General features: G+C 34.0%; 2 protein-coding genes across 6 annotated transcripts in view; both read left to right on the forward strand.

The window, feature by feature from the left end:
- The window catches only part of LOC112598099 (serine/threonine-protein kinase tousled-like 2), a 41571-nt gene extending 22690 nt beyond the window's left edge, over positions 1-18881 (forward strand). For 3 of the 5 annotated variants that reach the window (XM_025344445.1, XM_025344446.1, XM_025344443.1), the window contains 12 exons: positions 15004-15426; positions 15574-15777; positions 15882-16129; positions 16199-16568; positions 16639-16842; positions 16924-17015; positions 17079-17226; positions 17319-17430; positions 17490-17628; positions 17719-17830; positions 17905-18012; positions 18210-18881. In XM_025344445.1, coding sequence (XP_025200230.1) covers positions 15004-15426; positions 15574-15777; positions 15882-16129; positions 16199-16568; positions 16639-16842; positions 16924-17015; positions 17079-17226; positions 17319-17430; positions 17490-17628; positions 17719-17830; positions 17905-18012; positions 18210-18443 — 2394 coding nt within the window. In that variant the 3' untranslated portion in view covers positions 18444-18881. Of the gene's footprint in view, positions 1-2301; positions 3206-15003; positions 15427-15573; positions 15778-15881; positions 16130-16198; positions 16569-16638; positions 16843-16923; positions 17016-17078; positions 17227-17318; positions 17431-17489; positions 17629-17718; positions 17831-17904; positions 18013-18209 lie in introns of those variants that run through there. The other 2 variants (XM_025344444.1, XM_025344447.1) reach the window with 2 other exon arrangements.
- Positions 18882-20825: 1944 nt separating this feature from the next.
- LOC112598102 (39S ribosomal protein L22, mitochondrial) lies at positions 20826-22306 on the forward strand. Its single transcript, XM_025344451.1, has 3 exons — positions 20826-21145; positions 21212-21425; positions 22022-22306. Exons 1-3 carry the CDS (start codon positions 20921-20923, stop codon positions 22240-22242), a joined length of 660 nt encoding a protein of 219 aa, XP_025200236.1. The 5' UTR covers positions 20826-20920; the 3' UTR covers positions 22243-22306.
- Positions 22307-23650: the final 1344 nt, after the last annotated feature.

Here is a 23650-nt window from a genome sequence, read left to right on the forward strand (position 1 = left end):
GACCGCGTGTCGAGGAAGTTTGAATAAGTTCGTCATCATCATATCCTGTATAGTGCGATTCAATAATAATACATGATATTTAATATTATAATGCAGACGTTTTGCTGTGGCTAATAAATACTTACTATTCATTAATGTTATGATTATTCACAAAATTATTGTACAAGCTTGCGGTATCCTCGTTTACGTGTTGCTTGTCTCTATACTTAAGATTGTTTTTAATGTTTAAAAAGAACGTTCCCATTAATAAGCATTAAAGAAAATGTTCATCGTTAATATGTTTCATAGTTATTTTTATCTAACAATTTTCGTAGTAAAAGATATAAAGTTCATAGGTATTTTAAATATTGAAACATGTTTTTGTTATAACACCATCTTGAAAAAATCTACATGTTTGTTTTTTACTTAATATTTACATTCACAATAATATCTGTTATAAAGTTGTTTATAGAGTATTTTTTATTTTTATATCGCGTATTTATTTTCTTCTATAACATTTAAGACATTTTTAATAAAATATTTTAAACTTAAAACATCAACCTATATACTGCTTATAAATTAGTTAATAACTTTTATTTTCAAAAACTGTTATATTACACGTTGTTTTATTTTTTATGAACATACATTTGGTTTGAAAAAATTCCATTATTTTGTTCTGTGGCCAGTTTCAGCTTTAATTATGATGATTGATGGCGACTAATGAACGGTGATAAATATTAAGTTCTAAATTTTCCTATAATATGAAGCTTATATAAATATTTAAAAAAGGCTAATATATTATAACTGAAAAACTTCAAATCACCGTTACCACAATTTTTCTTAAAATTTAAAACTAACTTATTTTTCAACTTTCAAAAAAATTTGATCGATTGCTAAATCATTAGTTCATAATTATTAATAACATTCCTTATCTAAAACGTTGACTCTAATGAATATCTTAATAATTCATGTTTTCAAAGAATGTATTATGAAATTTGAACCATCGTGTTTGATTAACGCTTATAGTTAGGTTGGTTATTAATTTCTGTCGATAATTTATTAACGGTAATATATTATGTAAAAATGTGTTCATGTGTCGAAAATAATGTTTATTTAATCAAATTCTGAAATTGAATATATATATTTTTTTAAACAATGCTTGATTACGAACGCGCAGGCGTCAAGTATCATTTTAAACATTTTAACACAATCGTTCTCCCTTCCCCAAACAGAATAACTCTAGATGTACTATATAAAACAGCTGCGCGTATTATTATCAACGACATCGCCTCGGTGCTGATTTCCTAGTTTAAACGTTGAACGTTTACGTTCACAACATCCATTCACACGGTGTTAGGAGAACCTTCCTCGTTGATACAGCATTGTTTTATTTCCTTAAAAAATGTAGTAATATATTACCCTTTTTTACGGAATGAAAACCAAAATAACAGTTACCACTGCTTTAGGATAAAAATGATTCGTTTTTCGTCAACTCTTGTGGACATGTAGAAAAAGAGATAAAGTTTTATGTTTAAAAATGTATGATTTGATTGAATGGTCAAATGTACACACTGTGTAAAATGCACACTCTGTATATTATAGATTTATATATAAATAGGTGGGATAATTTCGAACGATACGACCCGTTGTATATTTTTTACGGTTCACATAATATCATAATGAGTGTATAATAGTAATACACTTATACATATTATGCGTTTGTATAATACTATTAGTTGATTTTTTTTTCCCCTCGCCCATCCACTCGCAACTCGCAAGTACACACGTACTACACACACGCTCTGTTGTATAAAACGCGTATGGAATGTGTGTGTGTGTAAGTCTTTGGGAAAGGTATATACTATTGAGGGTCGTCGTGCCGTGATAAGTTGAGGGGGGATGGTGGTGAGGGAGTTGATGGAAAAAATATCGAGCTAACCCGAAATATAATATAATATGAAATACAAACATAAACGCGGAACGCCATATTTAATTTAGTTTTCTCTCTCTCTCTCTTTCTCTCTTTCTCTGTTGTGACGTCGTCGTCGTAATAATAATAAGTAATAACAACTAATATGTATATATTATATTATTATTATTATTATTATTATTATTATGGTAGTAGTAAACAACGACGCCGTCCGCAGAGCTCTCCCCAGTAAGCCGCTTACAAGTGAAAATCACTATAGCGCCGCGCGGCGGTGCGTACCGTAAACTCTCGGTGTGTGTGAACTGTATATACTTTCGACAGTAAATACTACACACCAACTCTACACGTATATGACATATACACAACGTGCATATAACGCGCTTGATCGCCGGGTCTGCTCGGAAGTAGTTCGCTCGTGGACGTCGCGAGTTTCTGTCGTCGCGCCCGGTTTGTTTGCGTGTGTGTTGTTAGTGTTGTTGTTGTTGGTCGCAATTTTTTTTTTTTTATCTCGCTTACGCAATTTTAATCCACCCACCCCTCGAGTCGTCGTCGTCGAGAGGTAAACGCCACAGCGGCGAGTGTCTCGGCCAGCAGTTGTCGGTGGCGAGATCATCAGGCGGCGGCGGCAACGACGACGACGACGACTTTTGAGTGTCCAGTGGTGCATCTACGGTGCAGTGTCAGTGTGTATTATTAGCTCTCGGCGTGCATTTCTCGCCCGAGGAGTAGCGACGGCAGAGTTTTGTTTTTCGTCAATGCTTCATTTTCGTTCCGACGACGATGACCTCGACGTTTCAGTCGGTTGATGCTGCCTTTCGAGCGTGTGTTATTGATCAACGTCGGTCGCGGAGCAGTTTTTAGGCGGCGGCGGCGGAGGGTTACAAACGGTCGTGGTGTGCGCGGAAAGGGTGGACGACACCACCACCACCACCACCACCCTGTTCACCATCATCGCACACACACCCCCACTACTCCGCCCGTCTACGATACGCACTTTTAGTTATACATGACGTGTAATAGTAACAGCGTTAAGTGTAGTGATAGTAATAGTAGTAGTAGTAGTAGCGTGGTCGCTGCTGCACCGGAACCATCGCAGCCGAGGCATGTTTCGTTATCGTCCACCGTCTCCGACGTCGTTTATTAACCGATATCGTCGCCGTCATGGTCAAGTGTCGCGTCGTCGGGCCCGTGTGTTATCGGCAGCAACAGCAACTCCAGCAGCAGCAGTGCTCTTTTGATCGCGTCCGGCTGCAACTAGTCGTGGACCGCCCGCGGAAAATGTCCCGGAAACGATGGGTAAAAAACCGATAACTCGAAGACGGCGTTTCGATGGAAACGATGCACGTCACTTGTACACATAATATTTTGATACACGAGCACAATAATAATATTATATACATAATACAATATTTACACGTTACCCCGTCCCCGTAGTGTGTAGACGCTATGCGCGACGTCACGCGGGCGCTACGGCGTGTGCGTGTAGTAGTGCACCGTGAGCGTACGCGCCGGCCGGCCGGCCGAAGCTCAATGAGTACGGTAATTATCGTACGCCGCGACACGGTAATATCGTGTGACGTAGTAACCCGGTGCGTTGGTTTGCGGGCGGCGTGCGTGCGTGGAACGTCGGCGGCTCGCCATTCATGCTCACAGTCAGTCAGTCTGTGGGCTCGGAACGTGCGTGCTGCCATGATCGCCGGCTGGTTGTTCCTCTCCCACGCCTGGACCGGTTGTGCACAGACATACCTGCGCCACGGCCGATCAACCGGCGTGCCACGTAATCGCCACCGCCGCTACGTATACCGAGCGATCGCCGCGTCGGCGTCGCCCACACGATCGTTTTGTCGTTTTCACCATATTTTTATTTCGTAATGAAATCTTAATTTTTTTTTTTCATGCGAAATCGCATCTTTCATTTTCTTATGCCCTTAAATTAGTCTAACCTTTCCAGTCGAAAACACAACGTGAATAAATAATTTTTTACTAAACTTAAATCTAACTCGATTGATTGTCTCCCATCCTTCTCTCACAATTACATTCTTAAGTTTCATCTCGTTTAAATAGATAACAACCCTCTTTATCACTAATCACTATTCTACTTTTAATTGTCTACTAACTTATCAGCTGAAACTGTTGTTGAAATTCTTCTTGGATTTTTATTACTATTTATTCTACTTAAGATATTATTGTAAATGTACTTAGCTCATACATATAAATAACGTATAGCCGTAGGTATCGTCTTTTTGTAACGAATCCCTATTGGTTACTTAAATTTTGTCACTTACGTACACATTTTATAAACATAATATTAAAATGCAGGAAATAAAGTAAATGACTAGTCAATTCTAATCGTTTACACGCCCTGTAAACTTGGTATTTATTTTTCTAGACAAAAAAATAAAATCGTTTCTTTTGGAATTTCGGAATTTTTTACGATTGTCACTTGAATTCTTCGACTTTCTACCGATGTATCCGTCACTAATATATAATTCCACATATTTACGGCGTTATTGTATTATATCCTCCGGAATGTAAATGTTTCTATAATAGTTTGTTTTAAAGATGTCCGACGTGTATAAGTTAAATGTGTATAAATTATAAGCACTTAACTACTATTATAAGTAATAATACAGACGTTGTTATTAAATATATTTTATTAACTTAATTTGAAATCTCGAGTTATTTAAAACGACAAAATTGTTGATAATCATTTTTTTTTCGTTAAAACAAATAGCCTCAACTTGGGTTTTTTAAATGACTCCATCTAAATATTCAATGGAAAATGTATATGCATAAAGTTATGTTGACATGGGGTGTGCCTTTTAGGGTTCAGTTACTTATCACTTATTAGTTAACACCAAAATATTGAACCTGCTATAATGGCCTTCTATAACAATTCATAGTCTCATTTAAATAAATTAATTTTCAAATAGTTTCGAGCTTGTTAATTAATTGTAGTACATATTATAATGTGTTTGATAGTTCATCCCGATTGGCTGAAAAATATTTTATCACTTAAAAAACGTGCGTTGGGGTGTGTACTCATGCAGATATTGTTTTATATTACAACATACGGCTAAATAATGGACTTCATAATATTTATAATACATACAAAAGTTACTACATCAAATAGTCATAAGGAGTTTTAACTATCAATTAATTCGTCAAACAATGCAAAAAACATTTTAAATATAAATTTTTAATTATGCAACTGGGCCATAACGGTTCGCAAGATAACCACATGGAAAAGTTAATTATTTTCCATTAGATTATAGTTATCTAATTAAAAAATTGCAAATAATTCTATTTTTTTTTTTCTTTCAAAGAATGATTTTCAGTGAAATCCCGTGTGTATATCCTACACGTTTTGATGACGTTTACAGTGTTGTGTGCACAATAATACAATATAGTATAAATATTGGTACTTTATAATATAATATTGTCACGTCCAACTCTTGTAGAAAAATTAGTCGGTATATGAGACAGGTTGACCAAATTAAACGGTGCCGGATTACACTGGTCGGTCACGATCACAATAATAATGTTAATACATACTTACTGCTATTATACGTCGTATTTATATATATTTATGGTATATAATGTGTGTAGGTACATAATATTTTATTGTACTCCAAGCCGCATGTACGAGAGATGCGTTTAAATATGATACTTATGCTATACAATAATATATTGTGTGCATAGTAACGAAAACTCGTCGGACCGGTTTCGGATTATAATATTATAATAGTGTATAGGTCCGGTGTTATTATTATTGTATATTTCGTGCTAATTGGATGGGTTATTATGGGCTCTGTAATAGTATAATGTTTACATCGTTTTTCGTCGGGTCCAATCGATCGACAGACGATTTTCCCGATCTGCGGAATAATAATAATATTATAGATAATCACAGGCGTGGACTCGCGTGGTATTCGTTCTCGGACGGAATGTATGACGGGTATCCGCCAGACGACGACGTTAGATCTATATAATATATAACAAAATATTATAATTGTGAGTTGTCGTCGACGTACGAAATTAATCTGAGGTTATGTTTATAATATTAACATTAATATATTATTTTTACTTTAAATTGCTGCGAGCGTTTGCATTCATGTTGGTTCTACGTTTTAGGGGGGGGGGGGGGGTTAGGGTCAAGGTTTCTCCGACGTGTTCTCAAAAAATGAATCGTAATTTTATGTAATATTATTATTATTATTATCATCATCAGCCATTATTTTTCCGCATTTTTTCACTTGGTGTGTGTGTGTGTATGTGGCCGACCGGCCACCATATTGGTAACCTTAAAATAGAGTACCTATCTTATAATGTTTTCTTGCCGGTGATTGATGCGCGTGCGTGTGGTGTTATTGCACCCCTCGCACCGAATGACCAATCGACAAGACAAGACAATTGAATTGAACCGAACGTCGTCGTCGTCGTTGTCGCGGACACACAGCGCTCCATGTAGGGGGCTGCCCGGAGAGTGGGCTGGTGACGACGACGACAACGACGAGCCGACGATTTATACATGTACATAACAATATTATATATGTGTGTGTGTGTGTTTGTACATGAAAGGAAATCGTCCGATATACTCACACACACAATAATATTATTACATTATGTTCTAGCAACGGAATCCGGTACATAAGTTTGCTCGTTTCCCGGGCGAGAGTCAACGCACTAGAAAATATTTTATCTCTCTCCGACTAGCTTATTATAATAAATATAATGTGGCAACCCGCGTACACTCATGGTTTATAGGTACCTATAATATAATATCATTGTAGGTACATCGCACACGATAGGTTCGCATTTATTGTTTTACGTTTTCAATCTACCGACTATAGTCCGCCGCTGTAGCTGGTGCCGGTCGATTTTTTTATATATTATTCACGGGTATATAATACGGTTTTAATAACTGTTTCGACAATTAAATTCGTTTACATTTTTTTACGGTTTATTATTGGCACGCACGACGACTTTCGAAACTTCGGTTTCTACATTCGTTACTAGTTGCTCGCTCTGCGGGTTTATTTATTCATGTACAGGTGTACTTATAATACTTGATGTTTTTGTAATTAATGGACGCGCACTAATTTCCTATGGTCTAGTGTAAGGTCATTTGGTCGAAAACCTGTTCACTGATAAGTTACTCCTTCACCTATTTTTAGTTGATAACAGTCAAACTGTTATCGATGTGTAGGTGCTATTATGTATTTTATTGAAACTGATGTAATGAATGTATTTTTATTCTAGATGAGAACCACCTTCCCGAGTATTACTTGAAATTATTTTAATACCTGTTTATCTCTCTAGCCACTTGTGCATTTTTTAATAGAAGTATACTTAACAAAACGACCGACTGACGTAAATATTGAAATTATTTCTGATTCTTACACGATTATAATTGTTGGTATAACGATTTTTGTTTTTATATTAGTAATAATTATTTAAAATCGATCTTTATTCCAGAATTCGATCACAGACGTGAATAGAATATTAAAATAATAAATACTAACACTAACCTAATCTAATATTTTCTAAGGTTACTCAAAGTTAGTTAATTTTATTAAAACAATTTCCACCTTGATGAGTAATTCTGCTTAAATATTAATAATTATATTTTTCTGTTAGGTAGTTCATTTTTCTACCTGTTTAAACTTAAAAACTTTAAATAGGACTAAAGATTAATTTATATAGAATTAATTTTGTAATTATTTCATAATTTTACTTCAGTTAAATTGGTCATATAATATTCGGGTAATCTACATTAAATAACATTTAATCAAACGGAATTTTATTTGTAAAAACTCAATTTTTAATTTAAATAAAATCGTTTAATTTTTTATGATAATTGCAGCATACATTATTACTTAATAAATTTATATTAGATAACAGTGTATTAGTGATTATCAATTACTTAATACCTTGTGTATTTTAAAGTGCTTAATTTTAAAATAAAAAATACAAGAATCATGCATTTTGTTTTATTAATATTGTTCATGTTTTTGAGATAAATCATGAGAGTATGTATGATGTAAATGTGTTATTGAATTGTTACATTTTAAAGTTGTTCATTTGTATAATGTTTTAAAATTATGTACCTACTGATATGATAATACTGAAAACTTTTTTTATCTTTAATTGTAAAAAAAACTATTTCCAATTACTCATTATTGTGGAATCCTTATATTCCATGATGAATTGATTTCTAATATATTTTTAAATTAATAAAACCTTAATAACAAAATATCTTGTCTGTGCTTTTAATTAAGAATATTGTTCGTTGCGGTGAGTAGTGCGTTTACCACTGACATTTCGCACTAGTGACTATCAGCTGGCAAGAAGGAACGTTTTGTGCATAGTTTCAGTTTTAGGATTTTGCACACAACGACGTTTGATTGTTGTTCGAAAAATACCTAAAAGGTCAATCGTTGTGCTGATTCGAATGTGTTATTAACAATTAACCGTGCACTAGGCCTGCTAATTTATTGGTGGAAGGGAAAGACACAAGGCCAATCGGTTTAATACAATATCACTGTAATACGTTATTTTCTTTTTTGTATAATATGCTGTTTCGTGTATATAGTATTATAATGTTGTGTAAATAATGTTTACTAGATTAAGAATTTACCACGCACCCATATATATATATATATATACATATATTTATATATTATTAAGATATCGGTTTGCGTTTTGCGGCGGGTAAAAACGGACGCTGCTGCAATGGCGACGTCAGCTGTTGTAGTGACGAGGTATGAATTTTTTTTGAAGAAAAAAAATCGCTACAACGCGGCCAACAGTACACACAATAACATCGTTTTATTTAGATGTGATATACTTAAAAAACAAAAAAAAAAAATAAAAAAACGATGACGATTAAAGCTGTGCGTCGCGTACGCGTTTCGAAATACCTCCAACACGCATGCTAATAATATAAAATGTAATATATTACCGTCGGACGACGAGAAAAAAATCATTTTTATTATTGTTAGCGATCAACATATTAATATTATATTGTTGTAATCGTTATATTATATCGTGGCGGGTTTATCGGCGACGATGCGCTATCGTCGACATTCGAACCGCTCTGTATACGCGCGACGGCGGCCGGTTTTGTTTTGCCGATGGTTATCTGAGCGCGCGCGCCGTGTGTTAAAGTGCTTGGCGAGAACTCTGTAAAAAAAAAAAAAAACAATACACACACACGCCGTTTAGCGGCGTAGTAGTAGTAGTAGTAGTAGTAGTAGTAGTATTGGTAGTAGTAGTAGTAATAGTAGTAGTAGTAGTAGTAATAGTAGTAGTATACTACACTTACACTACACCCGTAGTCGAGTGCACTGTCGTTCTCGTTTTGATGGCGCTGTTGTTCCGTATCGGCTGCGGCGGCGGCAGCAGCGACCAGACGACGACCGGGTTTCAACGTGCGCGCACCACCGCCTGCCCGTCATCCGCTGATGATGCGGTGCGTATTTACGGCGAGTCGAACCCATGGCAGGCGGGTGTGCGAAGGGAATGTTATAGTAGGCACCTCTTACCGCTTTGCCACTCGCTTATGCGTTATTGCGTTGGCTAATCAAAACCGGCACCGCCATCTACCGCCGCCGCGACACCTCTTTCCGAAGCGCCGCGTTACCATTTCGTCGTCGGCTCTGTCTCTCGATCTCTCTCTCTTTCTGCCTACCGCCGCCACCGACCTGTTTTCGACGTTGCCGTGTTGCTCTCTCTCACTCGCTCTCTCTCTCTCTCTCTCTTTTTCTCTCTGTACTCTGATCGCCTCTTCGGCCTCTTCTAATTAAACGCTGCGTACGCGCGTGTGTGTGTGTGTGTGTGTGTAAATCGGACCGCCATTTTGGATATCATCGTCTCTTTTCATTTCATTATTTTAATATTATATTATTATCGTCGTCATACTTACAATCGCCGCCGCCGCCGCCACCGTTATCGCGCGCGCCTCAGTCCGATTTTCGTCTAGAAAAACGGGTTTTTCCCCGAATTCCGTTCACATGAATATATATATATATATACGAAAATATACTGTTTTACCGCGCGGTCGGCCATTGTCTGAAGTCATACACGACGATTTTCCGTCTGCAAACGACAGCAGTTTTCATACTCCCGGTCCACACTACACAAGAAATTATATTTTCTTTTGATTTTCCTAATCGATGCTCGTTTTCAGCGCGTTTCCGATTCCGACGTTTTGCCTTTCTTTTCTTTTTTTTTTATGTCGCTTATCCATTTTTTGCACATCTCTTTTTCGACTCTATTGGCAAGTGGGATTTTATCGTATGTTTATAGATGTATAACAAAAAAATCGCCGTATAGGTTAAAATAGCCTGAAATCGGTAAATGTCGTGTTCCAAACCGGTTATGAACCCCTTGAACTAGGTTTTTCGATTCCACTTCGTTTGTTCTCCCCAAATGTGTAAGTGTGTTTCTTTTTTGTTCGTTTTAGTATTTGTGTTCCGCAATATACCCCGTCGTGTTTAGAGCAGGTGCTGAACGGTATATAGGAGACCGGTAAAAAACGGCTTTTAAATACACGTTTATATATTATTCGTGATTTGGTCAACTGACAACAGAAAATGCATTGGTTGTTACTTCTTACTAGGTATTAGGTACAACACTGTGATAGTGACTGTTGTATGGTACCGAATACCACAAGGGTCGTTTGTGAAATCTTCACCACAATGTAAAAACAGGCGGACCCCTGCAGTCGGCGTTTAGGTATTCGTTTTATAATAATAATAATATAATTTTCATCCAAGTTCTCGGTCTAACTATTATGTCCAATAAGACCCGAGTGTTTTTAAGCATCGACGTCGTGGTGTATTATACACTGTTGTCAGGTTTCCATTATTACATTGTGTGTGTGTATCTGCGTGTGTAATCGAGGAATTGAAATCTCCCGGGTTGGCACACCCTATTGTCGTTAAACTGGGGAAGGCGAGGACGTAAGGGAGGGACGCTAGTGTTTTCCATTTACGTGGTCGTTGTGTACAGGCGGCGACGGTGGTATTATATATAATATAGTAATAGCGGTTCGTCGTCGCCGTTTTATTCACGAAAACATATCGGCGCGCGCAATAATACAAGGAGAAAAAAACTATCTCGTTCCGAAAGAGAACGTCGATGGCGGCGTCGTACTTTTGTGTACCATATTACGCGCCTGAAACAATATATAAGTAATTAGTTACGACTACTAATAACAGTAATAACTAATATTGTTGTGATGCGTGCATATATACCGACGAGTCGATACACAATTATTATTATCGTTATATCATATTATTGTTGTATCGGAGGGAAATCGGTGATTTAAAAAAAACCGAGGACCGCTTTCCAGTTTCCGACGGTAACGAGATGAAAAAAAAAATTTAAATTAATGATAATAATGGTAAATAATAATAGGCGAGGAAATCGGGTTAAATGTTGACTGGAATGTAGCCCGCGCGCTGCGTTATAATAAAGTTCGGTGACCCGCCGTCGTCGCGGCCGTGTATACATCCGCTGCCGGGATCACAATATTATATTATATTATTATTTTATTAAGTATTGTTGCCTCGTGTTGTAAGCAATAATAATATCATAATATATAAAATACTTTTCTTTTTTGCGATCGACCGTATTTATATTTTTTTGTCTGACGAAACGTGCCAGATCCTAGAAGTTGTTTTCAGTGGAATGACGAGGAGGGGAAGAAGGAAGGACGTTGACGAAAACCTATCATTGATTTGTGTTTTGTCAAATTAAAACCAAAATAAAAAGTTTTACGCCCACGTCGATAGGAGAATAATAATAATTTCGAAATCCATTGGACACTGCAACCACCACCACCAGCGATAATAACCTATAATATAATTTATAATAATACTTTGGCTAGACTAGTTTACTAGTTTTTATTTATATTTTTATTTATATTGTTGGTTGGTACTTGGATATTGTTATTATATTTACCATGCCATCCGCTGTAGCAATGGCCAGTGTTGGACTTATAGTATATACATAATATTATGTAGTCTCGTCGTCGTCGTCGTCGTCATCGTCGTAGTTTTAGTCGTTCCTGCCAAATACGGTCGGCGGGGGACAAGGGGATGTGCCGAAAAGGGTTGGGTAGTTTATAAACCATATATATATATATATATGTATGTGTTTATTTACAAAATCAATAGTTCGCGCGGGTTATATGTATGTAAAAGGTGGAAAATCGGGTAACGGTCACACACACAAACACGCATATATAATATATAGGGATGTTATGGGTGTGAAGGGTAGTAGTAGTAGTAGTAGTATAGCACTATACTACTACTACTAACTGCAGCAGCTGTGTACAGGGTATAGGCCTTCTAATCGATCCGTCCTCTTTCTTGGCAGCATCGGCGTACATACCCTCTGTCTTCGCACCATATAATGCTTCGTTTTTGAGACGATCCCAAAATGTGTTTACACTACTTCTAAACCGATTTTACCGACCGAAGTTTCCAGTCTCTGACTCTTGCACCACTTGTTTATACGATGTACTATGCACTAGTCGATGGCTTTTTAAACATTTTGATCGCCATTTATGCTATTCGTATCGAAAACCCCCTCGGCACGTCTGTTGTTGTGCCGCTTGTCGGTTCGCTTTAGGGTGGTTTGCGTGTAATCGATTGACATTTATAAAAAGGCTGACCAAGACGACGACAATAACTTGTGCACGGTGTAATTTATATAATATATATCTACTTAGTTAAATAAAAAATAGTGCCCGTTGCAGTATGGTTATCGCGCTCGATTGTCGGGAGGCGGTGGCTAAATACGTAGGCGAGGTGGAAAAACGGATTTACTGGATCGTCGCTGGCAGCGGCGGCGGGGGGATCGGTCACGTCATCCTCCCTCCGACCACTACCTTTCACCCCGTCACAGTCGTCATGGTATTATAAGAATCGGTTTGGCAACGTCGGGCAACAGAGGCTATGGCTGCGTCTGTGTGTGAGTGTGTATGTGTGTGCTATGGGCTTGTGGCTGCTGCCCGGCAGAAAACTGTGTGTATATAACTGAATATAACAGAAATGTAATTCCCCTCGCCGTCATCTCCCCCATTCACATAGTAGGTACCCCGTAACTCCTCTCTCGTGCGCCACGTATTGCTGTCGTCGTCGTCGTCGTCGTCGTCGACATCATACCAACCGACACACCGTAGTGCGATCCACTCCCCTCCTTTCCCCTCTGGCCCAACTATTGTGTATATATGCGTGTGTATGTATATTTATCTGTATAAATATATACAACACGCACGTACACACTTATACACTTATTTATATATATATATAATATATATATTATTTGCTACCACCCCCGTTGCCATCGCCCCTGCAGTGTCCCGCTCTCGCGCGTATATACATTGATTCGTTGTAAAGCCGACAGTGTTGACAATCGACCGATTTCTTCGTCCCGCCGTGTAACAATATTGTACATGATAATATGTTATATTAAATACGAACAGTCCGAAGTCGCGTTGCGCCCAAATGGATAACAATGCGGGGTGTTGCAACGGCGGCAAAGGCGAATTCTGCACGCGGTGGTGACGTGTTGGTGTCGTCGTCCGCAAGAGACGCTATTGCTCGTGCGTATAACAATAATAATATGACAGCGACACTCGTCTGACAGTTTTATCCTATAACGCAATAATAATCATGTGTGGCATGTCCAAAAGACTCATATAAAATATGCATTATTTTACCCCCGAGGTACAGTTGATGGCGACCGGCCACTTCCGGGGTCGTGCTCGAGAAGGGAAGCCGATTTTCCGGTCTGATCGTGCGGATGTTATATATATATATGTGTGTGTGTGTGTGTGCGTGTGTATTACGTACGCTCGTGTAGCTTTTACAGACAGTAAAGTGCTCTGCTGCAGCGGCAGCGTTGGTGTGCTTAGGATTTTTAGGATGTGATTATACCTACAAACATAATGCGATGCGTGAACCGTCTACTCGCACCGATAGTTAGCACGTCCGCTATTCCTCGTGCCCAAATCCGACGACCCGATGGAAATCGCCTCTTATCGTGATGCGTTTACTCGTTTTTCCTATGCGCGTATAATTTAATGATTTTAGGTATCGACGTCGTTTTAGAACTGACTTCCTTCCGAGAGGCTGATCGATCAAATATGTACCTTATACGTTTCGTAGATAATAGAACCTAGAATATCGCTGGTATTGTGTTGTGGTTAACGCGAGAATGGATATCGTTTTGAATTCCGGTTTTGAACCGCGCGCGTAACGGTTGACGAAAAATAAACTTTAACGGTTTTCCTTGTTTGTCGGTCGTTGGCGGTCGAGATTTCCTCAGTATACGGCCCAACGCTTTTTTTCTAATGATATACATATATTGCGACTAGAGTGAATTTCGTTCGTACGTTTAGCATCACATTAATGTCGTTTTCATAATATTATTACAATATTATGTTAATAAATAATAATGTTATGTATTTTATCGTTTCTTCGTTGTGGCCGATGAGTTGATATGCATATAAACTAAACAGATGGATTTTATCGTGTGGTATATTTCATAGTAATTTTTTTTATCAATTTTTACTACGTTACTCTACTATAACCGTATTTTGTACACTTGTAGTTGTCCATTGCACGGTAATTATTTAATTCTTCGTTTGTGTGGATGTTTTTTTCATAACTCAAGTTTAATATGAATGATTAAATACTTTATACTTTAAAATAATTAAAAACTGGATTTATAAGCAATTAATATTGTAACTAACTGTTTCATACAGTTATGTTTACAACGCATGACATTCTGGGTTTTGTTTGTGACCGTTTAATAATACCTAAAATATTATCATTGTTAGAAAGTAACATGTCACTATCGAAATTTGAAATCCATGCCGCGGATAACGCTTATTCACCAAAAACAAATAATAAACATAACCCCCTCCCACACCTATTATGACGATTATTAATTATTATTATTGATTGTAACATAATATTATTGCCGTGCGTTGGTCGTTTTTTATAATGTATTAATGTAATAATGTATACTTGTTTAATATAATTCTAATTTTGGATTTCTGTCTGTGCATTACGTAGATGTCGGCCGGGACTCAGCTGCAGATGGCTCCGCAGGCTGGCCAAATGCACCTACCACACCCTCAACCGGGGAGTACTGTTCATAGCCAAGATTCGAATATGAGTACAGGTTCGTCGCACAGCGATAAGGAGCAGGACACTCCGGAGAAAGCCAATACTATCACCCGCACGCCTACCGAGCGCAAACGCAAGCGGAAAATAGACGATATCGCTAGCAATAAGCAACAGCAGCAGCAGCAACCGCAGCCACCAAACATGGCGGTTGGGGGACCACCTCCACCACCCCCAAGGTCGGTCGCCGACCCCAAGAAAATAAACGACTACTTCACCAAGCACGGCTCTCATCCCGTGTCCAACCCGATAAGACACGGTGGGGCAAAGTCACCGTCGCCAGGCGGACCGCCGCAACAAGGTTATTCTATGGTGAGTGTAATTCGAAAGATGCAATTTTTATAAAATTAAAAAAACATAAAACCGAAAACGAAAATATAAATAAACATTTTTCCACCAAAGCAAAACTCGTCTGTTGTCGGCAATAACAATAACTATGATTTCTCGTTTCGTTTCTAGTTTAATCCGGCGAGTGGGCCTCAAGCATTGAGTCCCGTACTACCTCCGGACTATGTTTCCATACTCCACCCACCTAGGATTAACTCTAGTTCCATTACAAAATGTATACAGACTGATTTAACGAGTCATGCAATCCAAGAGTTTGAATGTCAGGCTTCTTCGGATTTGGAACTCAGAAATAATAAAATTGATGATTTGAATAGGGTAATGAAATTAGTTTTAAATCGCTTGTATAATATTATAATAATATAATTTTATTAATAATAATAATTATAGTATTAATAATGATAATAAATATTTGATTTTAGACAAATGAAGAACTGAAACACCAATTAAGCAGTCAACAGAAAACAATCGAACAACACAAGTCGCACATAAATAAGTGTATTGAAGTGGTGAAGAAACTGTTGAAAGAAAAGTCAAATATTGAAAAAAAAGAAGCAAGACAACGGTGTATGCAAAACAGACTTCGACTTGGTCAGTTTGTAACACAAAGGGTTGGTGCACAATTTCAAGAAAATTGGACTGATGGTTATGCATTTCAAGAATTGTCTAGGTATGTGTGAATCATTTTCTTCTTATTTTTAGTTAATTTATAATCAATATGTTATTATTTGCTGAGTAGAAGACAAGAAGAAATAACATCAGAAAGAGAAGAGATTGACCGACAAAAAAAGATGCTGGTTAAAAAGCGGCCATCGAATAGCGAAACTGGTGGACGCAAACGAGCTAGTAGTCAGTCAGGTACAGGAAGTAGTAGTTCGAGTACTAATAGTGTACCAATCAATTCAACCCCCTCAGTTTCTACACCACCCATAACGCTACCCAGTGCAAGTATCAACAATAACCAAGTGACTGGTGCTACAACAGGCACGGTCTTGCACAACGGTACTGTAGCACCATCGTCCGCATTGGACACAGCAACGTTCCTAAAGCCAGAAGCTGTTCCGGGTTTATCGTGGCAAGAGTATTATGAAGCAGATGAGATACTCAAGGTAATTTTTATAATATAATATTATTACCAATTTAAATGATCAATTAAATCATTTGTTTTGATGTATACAGTTGCGACAATCAGCATTGAAAAAAGAAGATGCTGATTTGCAACTGGAAATGGAGAAGTTGGAGCGAGAAAGAAATTTACACATAAGGGAACTGAAAAGGATTCATAATGAAGACCAATCTAGGTTCAACAATCACCCTGTGTTAAATGACCGTTATTTGTTGCTCATGTTGTTGGGGAAAGGTGGCTTCAGTGAAGTCCATAAAGTGAGTATTAAACTATTAACGATTTGTCGCTAATTTTATTCTTAGATTCATTAAAACTATATTTTTATTTATTTTTTACAGGCGTTTGATCTTAAAGAACAACGTTACGTAGCATGTAAGGTTCACCAACTGAATAAAGACTGGAAAGAGGATAAAAAGGCTAATTATATAAAGTAATTTAAAGAATTTTTATAGTCTTCTTTTTTATAAAAAATTAATATATAATTTTTTTTCAGGCATGCTCTGCGAGAGTATAATATTCATAAATCTTTGGACCATCCAAGGGTTGTTAAATTGTATGATGTGTTCGAAATAGATGCAAATTCGTTTTGCACTGTACTTGAATACTGTGATGGACATGATTTAGATTTTTATTTGAAACAGGTGAGACAAGTACCTAATAAAAGTTACCTAAATAATGTATAATTTAGTTGGTAAATAGCATCTAAAATGTTATCAATTTTTAACTTTTAAAGCACAAGACAATAGCAGAACGAGAAGCTAGATCAATAGTTATGCAAGTGGTATCCGCACTTAAATATTTGAATGAGATCAAACCTCCTGTGATACATTATGATTTAAAGCCTGGTATATATTATTTATTTCAATTAAATTGAAATGATTGCTCATTTTGACATTTGTTGTAGGAAACATATTACTTACTGAAGGTAATGTCTGTGGTGAAATAAAAATCACAGATTTCGGCCTTAGCAAAGTGATGGATGAAGAAAATTATAATCCAGATCATGGAATGGACTTAACGTCACAAGGAGCTGGAACATACTGGTGAGTAATGGAATTAAAAAAGTATATATTTCATTAATATTAATTTTAATAGATCTAATATAAAATTAATAACTGTATATTTTCTTTTAGGTATTTGCCACCAGAATGTTTTGTAGTTGGTAAAAATCCACCTAAAATATCATCCAAAGTTGATGTTTGGAGTGTTGGTGTAATATTTTATCAATGTCTATATGGCAAAAAGGTAATTAAATTTCTATTATTAAAATTGATTTATATTTGATAATTATTATTTATTATTATTATTATTCATTACAGCCTTTTGGTCATAATCAATCTCAAGCTACCATTTTAGAAGAAAATACGATATTAAAGGCTACTGAAGTACAGTTTGCAAATAAACCTACCGTCAGTAATGAAGCAAAGGTATATAAACATTTTTAATTTTATTTATCAATTTTACATACATTTCTACTTGTTAGTTATGATTTATAAATTTTAGTCTAACCATTAACATTTAAATAATAAATTGCATAGGACTAAATTATCTAGCAATATTTAAAATAGTAAATATTATTAATATAATAAGATATTAGTAAATAAGTTTTTTTTTTTTTTTACAGAGCTTTATTCGTTGTTGTCTTGCATATCGTAAAGAAGATCGTATTGATGTATTCACCTTATCTAGGCATGAATACCTACAACCACCATTACCAAAACATGGCCGTCAATCAGCCAATAATCAGCAACAGCAACAGCAACAACAGCAACAACAGCAACAGCAGCAGCAACAAATATCAGCTGCTAATTTTGCATCTGGCATGTTTGGTAACATGAATGCATCTAGTTCATCCTAAGACCAAGATAGTTAATAATAATTACTAAATAATTATATATAATATAATGTGAACGGACAATATGTAAAACACGCCTTGTGCCATTTGGATTAAATTATTTGACCAAATAGAAAATGGTGTTCACAAACGGCCTTAGGAAATTTCATTGAATGATCATTATTATTATTATTATAATATTATTATATGAATGTACTAGTCAAATCGTTTTTGTCACTGCTGCAAATGAGTTCCTGAGTACATTTATGATTATGTTTTACTATTACCTAGAAAAAAAATAAATAGTGATACTTATTTGAGAATCATCTGATTCTTGTGAACACAATTTTAATTGTACTCTGTACACACTGCGAAAGTAAGATTAGATGTTGTTAAAAAAAATGTGAAAAAGAATGGAAGCTTTAATTTATATACTATTTTCTGCAAATACCTAATATGTTAGATTTCATTATAATGATATAATTGTCCCATCATCACAATTTATTTTTATTTTTTGCTTTGTACAGTTTCACCATTATTATTATTATTATTATTTTTTTTTTGTATATATATTTGTATAAAAATATTTGTATATATTAACTGATTTTTTTTTTTTTTTGTAAATGACATGTGAATTCGATTTAAGAATTTCGACGATAAAATGTTATTTAGTTTGTTTATTGTTAACACAAAAATGTTTATTTTGTTGTGATAAAAAAAAAAAAAAAAAATACGCGAAAAGAAATTGTGGAAAAAAAAGAAATAATATGTAACAATAATAATAGTTTTTCCTTAACATTTGGAAAAATTAAAAGGCGGTTTTTTTTTGAGCCAATGAGACTTTATAATTATTATTTTAGACACACTAGATTTGTTGTAAGGTTTATTACTATCTTTAGTAATAACAAACATTGTATAATTATTATTGATACTATTATTATTACTATTATAAAAATAAATGAAAAGTGAATTTAAAAAATGTGTATCTAAATCTTTTTTACTTAAATGTGTACCCTATTTATTTAAAAAATTATTGTTATTATTATTTTTTGTCAATAACACTTCATGTTTGGTTTTGTTTTTTCCACTCAATAATGTTCTTAGTATTATTTTTATGATTTTATTATCTACTTGGATGTGAAATAAAAATAATAATAATAATGATATAAAAATAAACCCTACCATTTTATGTTATATTTCTAACAATATTTTTAGTTAATTGACATTGCATCACTTGTTGTTGAGTTAGAGGGATATTTGAAAATATGCAATAACAAATCTGTTAAACATAAATTTGTTTATCTGCTTATCAAAAACTACAAAAATGATGATACTTATATTTCTGGTTCGACATGTTGGATGAGGTACAATAATTGACAATTTTATCATACTTTCATTTACTATTAAATTATTAATGTTAAACAAACCATTATTGATTCATCAAATAATGAAAACAATACATGAATTTATCAAAAGTAAATAAAAACAGATCTATAATAATTGAAATTTGAATGTTCAATAATTATGTACGTTATAAATTTTATCAATGGAAAATTACTGTGAAGTTCAAAGTTTGATTGAATAGTGTTATTGTTATGTTTAAGGCACAGATGTCAATGAAAAGTTCATTATTTTTGGAGATTTTGGGATATTGATCTCATGCAATAGTCTAAAGTTAACTTTAAATTTTTTAGCATTCTTAGAGCATTTATTAGGTTTTAGTGTTAGTATTATGGTATTAATATAATTGAGCTTTTAGTGTAAAATAGAAAATTCAAAATATTATTTCAAGAAACAAAGTTTTCATATTTGCTATAATTGTTTTTAAATGTTTTCGATTTATGCCTAAGCTTGATATTTTGTTTTTAAATTAATGTTAGTTTAGACGATAAAGAAATGTTTAAAATGCCAATAGTTAAACCACTGTTTTTTTATTGATTGCATAGTTGTGTAAGAAAAGGGTTGATAATTATTTAATGGTATTTAGCGCTGAATAGGTTTTTTTGGTTATTTTTAAAAGTATTTTTTACTAAAATTCCCAATTAGGTACAAAAATATGCAAAAGCGAAATATTCAGCTTATAAATCACTTCTATAATATATAGAACGTGTATATATAAATCATATGGAATTATTTAAAAATGATCCATTAGATTAAATTTTGAGAATATCACCAAAAAAAAAAAATTTTTAAATAAAAACAAACATTTTTCTAGCTATACAATGAATTATTGTTTACATCTTTCAAAACATTATATAGCGTGCTGTTCTTAACGCTATCTAGTAGTAAAATCACCCTAGCTTGTTCATCTTATCTTTTTACCGGGCTCATGTGGTTCATATTAGATATTTCTTATCAATTAATAATATTTTAATGACATATAAGTATTTATTTTACTATATTTTACTACAAATAAAATTTTAGAGATTATTTTAGTGTTTTAGATTTAGTTTAATTAGTTACTCATTTCACAGTTTTTCAGTTGTATTTCTGTTTTAATAATGTTAAATTGTCTAGCCAATAAGCTGACGTTATTTTGTCATAGTAGACCTCCGTCAAGTCACAATTATCTTAAAGGATGTATGGCACTGTTTGCTATACCCAAAACAGACTTTAGCACTACTTCTATTAAATTAGCTCGTTCAGAGAATGATCCTAAACGGTGGTTATCATATAACGATGTTATTTATCCACCACAGGAACCCGGTGAAGAGAGAAGACCGGCTGTATGTTAAGTATTGTATTTATGTAATTATGTTTGTTAGATTCAGTATTTTATTTGAATTTTACAGTTTGTATGTCATCAAAAGTTAAACATCAAATACAGTCCCAAAAAAATGTGGTATGTCGCAAGTTTTGTACGTGGCATGTCTGTTGACGAAGCACTTAAACAATTACCTCAAGTTGGACGTAAAGGTGCCACTATAGTGAAAGATACTATTTTAGAAGCTCAACAGTTAGCTGTTGAAAATCATAATGTCGAATTTAAGACAAATCTATGGATTGGTGAGAATAACAATTTTTTAATTTGCATTAACTACATTTTTGTTGAAACGTTTTTATGTTAAATTTCAACACATTATTTTAAATGCATTTTTAATGTGTTATATATTTTACCACAAATAATTAATTAGTAATCTATACTTTTTATCTTATTTTAAATTACTTTTATTCTATTACTTCTATCCAAACATTTTTTTATTTTTTATTAATTTAAATGCATAAGTTTAATAGCAGAGTTGTAAACACCTTTAGATAGATAAATTACTCCATTAACAGAACATTATTACATAAGATACAAACTATATTTTTGGAAAATAATTTTGAATTTGTTTTTTACTTTCTGTTTTTTGACAATATTAAACTAACATTTTATCTTATATAAAATCAACATTAATAATGTTATAATTGAAAATGGTTTATTACGAAGTATTATTTTAAAACAGTTGAAAGTTTAAATGTTTGTGATATAATCACTGAATGTACTATTTTAATTATAAATACATTTTAATGGTTTACTATTCTATATGCTATGGTTTTGATTTATAATAAACAATAAGTTAAAATTTTATAATCATATTTTTATTTTTTTTTTATTTTAGCTGAATCATTTTGTGGTAAAGGTCCTGTGATAAAAGGTATGCGTAGACATGCAAGGATGCGAATGGGTGAAGTAATGTACAGGCACTGTCATTATTTTATAAGATTAGAAGAAGGGACACCTCCAAAAGATTATTACTTTAGCTGGCCTAAGACGGGCCCAGCTCTATTAGCCCAATGGATTGATGAAGTCCGTGACCGTAGAATTGAAGGATCATTATAAATCACTTTTAAATATTTAATGATAACAATAGTGATAAAAAATGTATTTGTTTATGTATTGATTAAAAAAATATAAATAAATTTTGTAAACTTATAATAAATGTTTTTGATTTTATAGTTTTTATCTTAATACAGCTGTTGTTCTATGAATTGAAATACAGTATTGATTAAAAAAAATAAAAAAATTAATAAAAATTAAATCATTAATTGGCAATTCATTAGTATGTAATACCAAAATTAGTTGTGCGAAAATCTTATATTATAATTTATAATATTACTTAAGAACAGTAAAATACATAATATCATCTGTATTATATAATATATTCTATTAAATAGTCGGTAAGTATGATATGACTGCGAGAGGTATTATAATCCTTCAAAGTCGATTTAACATATTATGCGCATTCGTACGTTGGCTATTCCAGCATCTAGCTCAAAATTAATTGGTAACATGCGCAGATATCAACAAACATCATGACAATGCGTATGTTTGGACGTCGTGGTTGTTGATTATGTGAACAAAGTTTTATAATTTCAATAAATTATTCACGATTTATAATTTCTTAACTTAATACGTGTATGTCGTAGACATTTTGAACAATTTGTGGTTGTTTTTTAGTCTTCAATTTCAAAATTCCCTATAATATAATAATATACAACAGTAGAATATAATATTGTATTTTTCACGTTAATGAAGATCTATCAATCTACCACCATATTTTAATATTATTTTTAAATCAACCATCCACGAAATTTATTTTTGTTGAAACTTTAAAAATTATTTCATTGGTAAAAACTTTATCAATTACAGCGGCAACAAATGAAAGGTTTCTTTCATCGCTAAAAACAGTTAGGTCATATTTACGCACTACCATGGGTTATCTATATGGTACTGAATGTTGCAAAAATAGAAGTTAACGATTATCAATCTAGAAGAAGCTGTAGACAAATTTGTTAAACTTAAAAACCATCACTGTCCGCTTATTTAAATTTAAAATATTTTATTTATTTATTTATTTATTTTTTTTTGAGTATTTTGCTTTTACTAAGATTATAAGTATAAAAAATAAACGGCAATTTATAAATGCCATATTACATGCATTTAATACTTTTTTTATTTGCAGCTACATTTCTTCTTCTAGCTTTTTATTCATCGATTATTGATTTTCACTGTTAAGGTAATTAATTTATTATTTATTGTATTTTAGTTTTTGAATTTGTTTTTATTGTTTATGTTGGTGCAATGATTTGGTCCATGATGTAAGGAAACAATTGAAAACAAGATAATGCACATTATATACGTAGATATATCTATTTTTTATGGCTTGCAGGAGAAATTTCAAAATGACCTGCTTGAAATCTTGCGCACCCAAAAAAATGCCTGAAATTACGTCCCTAAGTTAAATGTT

Source organism: Melanaphis sacchari, unplaced genomic scaffold (assembly GCF_002803265.2).
Source record: "Melanaphis sacchari strain LSU unplaced genomic scaffold, SCAv2.0 Contig45_pilon_pilon, whole genome shotgun sequence".
NCBI classification, from domain to species: Eukaryota; Metazoa; Arthropoda; class Insecta; order Hemiptera; family Aphididae; genus Melanaphis; species Melanaphis sacchari.

Bases quoted from the DNA above. Each gene is read 5' to 3' on its own strand.
- LOC112598102 (XM_025344451.1), top strand. From the start codon at position 20,921: ATGTTAAATTGTCTAGCCAATAAGCTGACGTTATTTTGTCATAGTAGA. The intron at 21,146-21,211 runs GTATGTTAAGTA...TGAATTTTACAG, and splicing joins GTGAAGAGAGAAGACCGGCT to TTTGTATGTCATCAAAAGTT. The intron at 21,426-22,021 runs GTGAGAATAACA...TTTTTATTTTAG, and splicing joins TAAGACAAATCTATGGATTG to CTGAATCATTTTGTGGTAAA.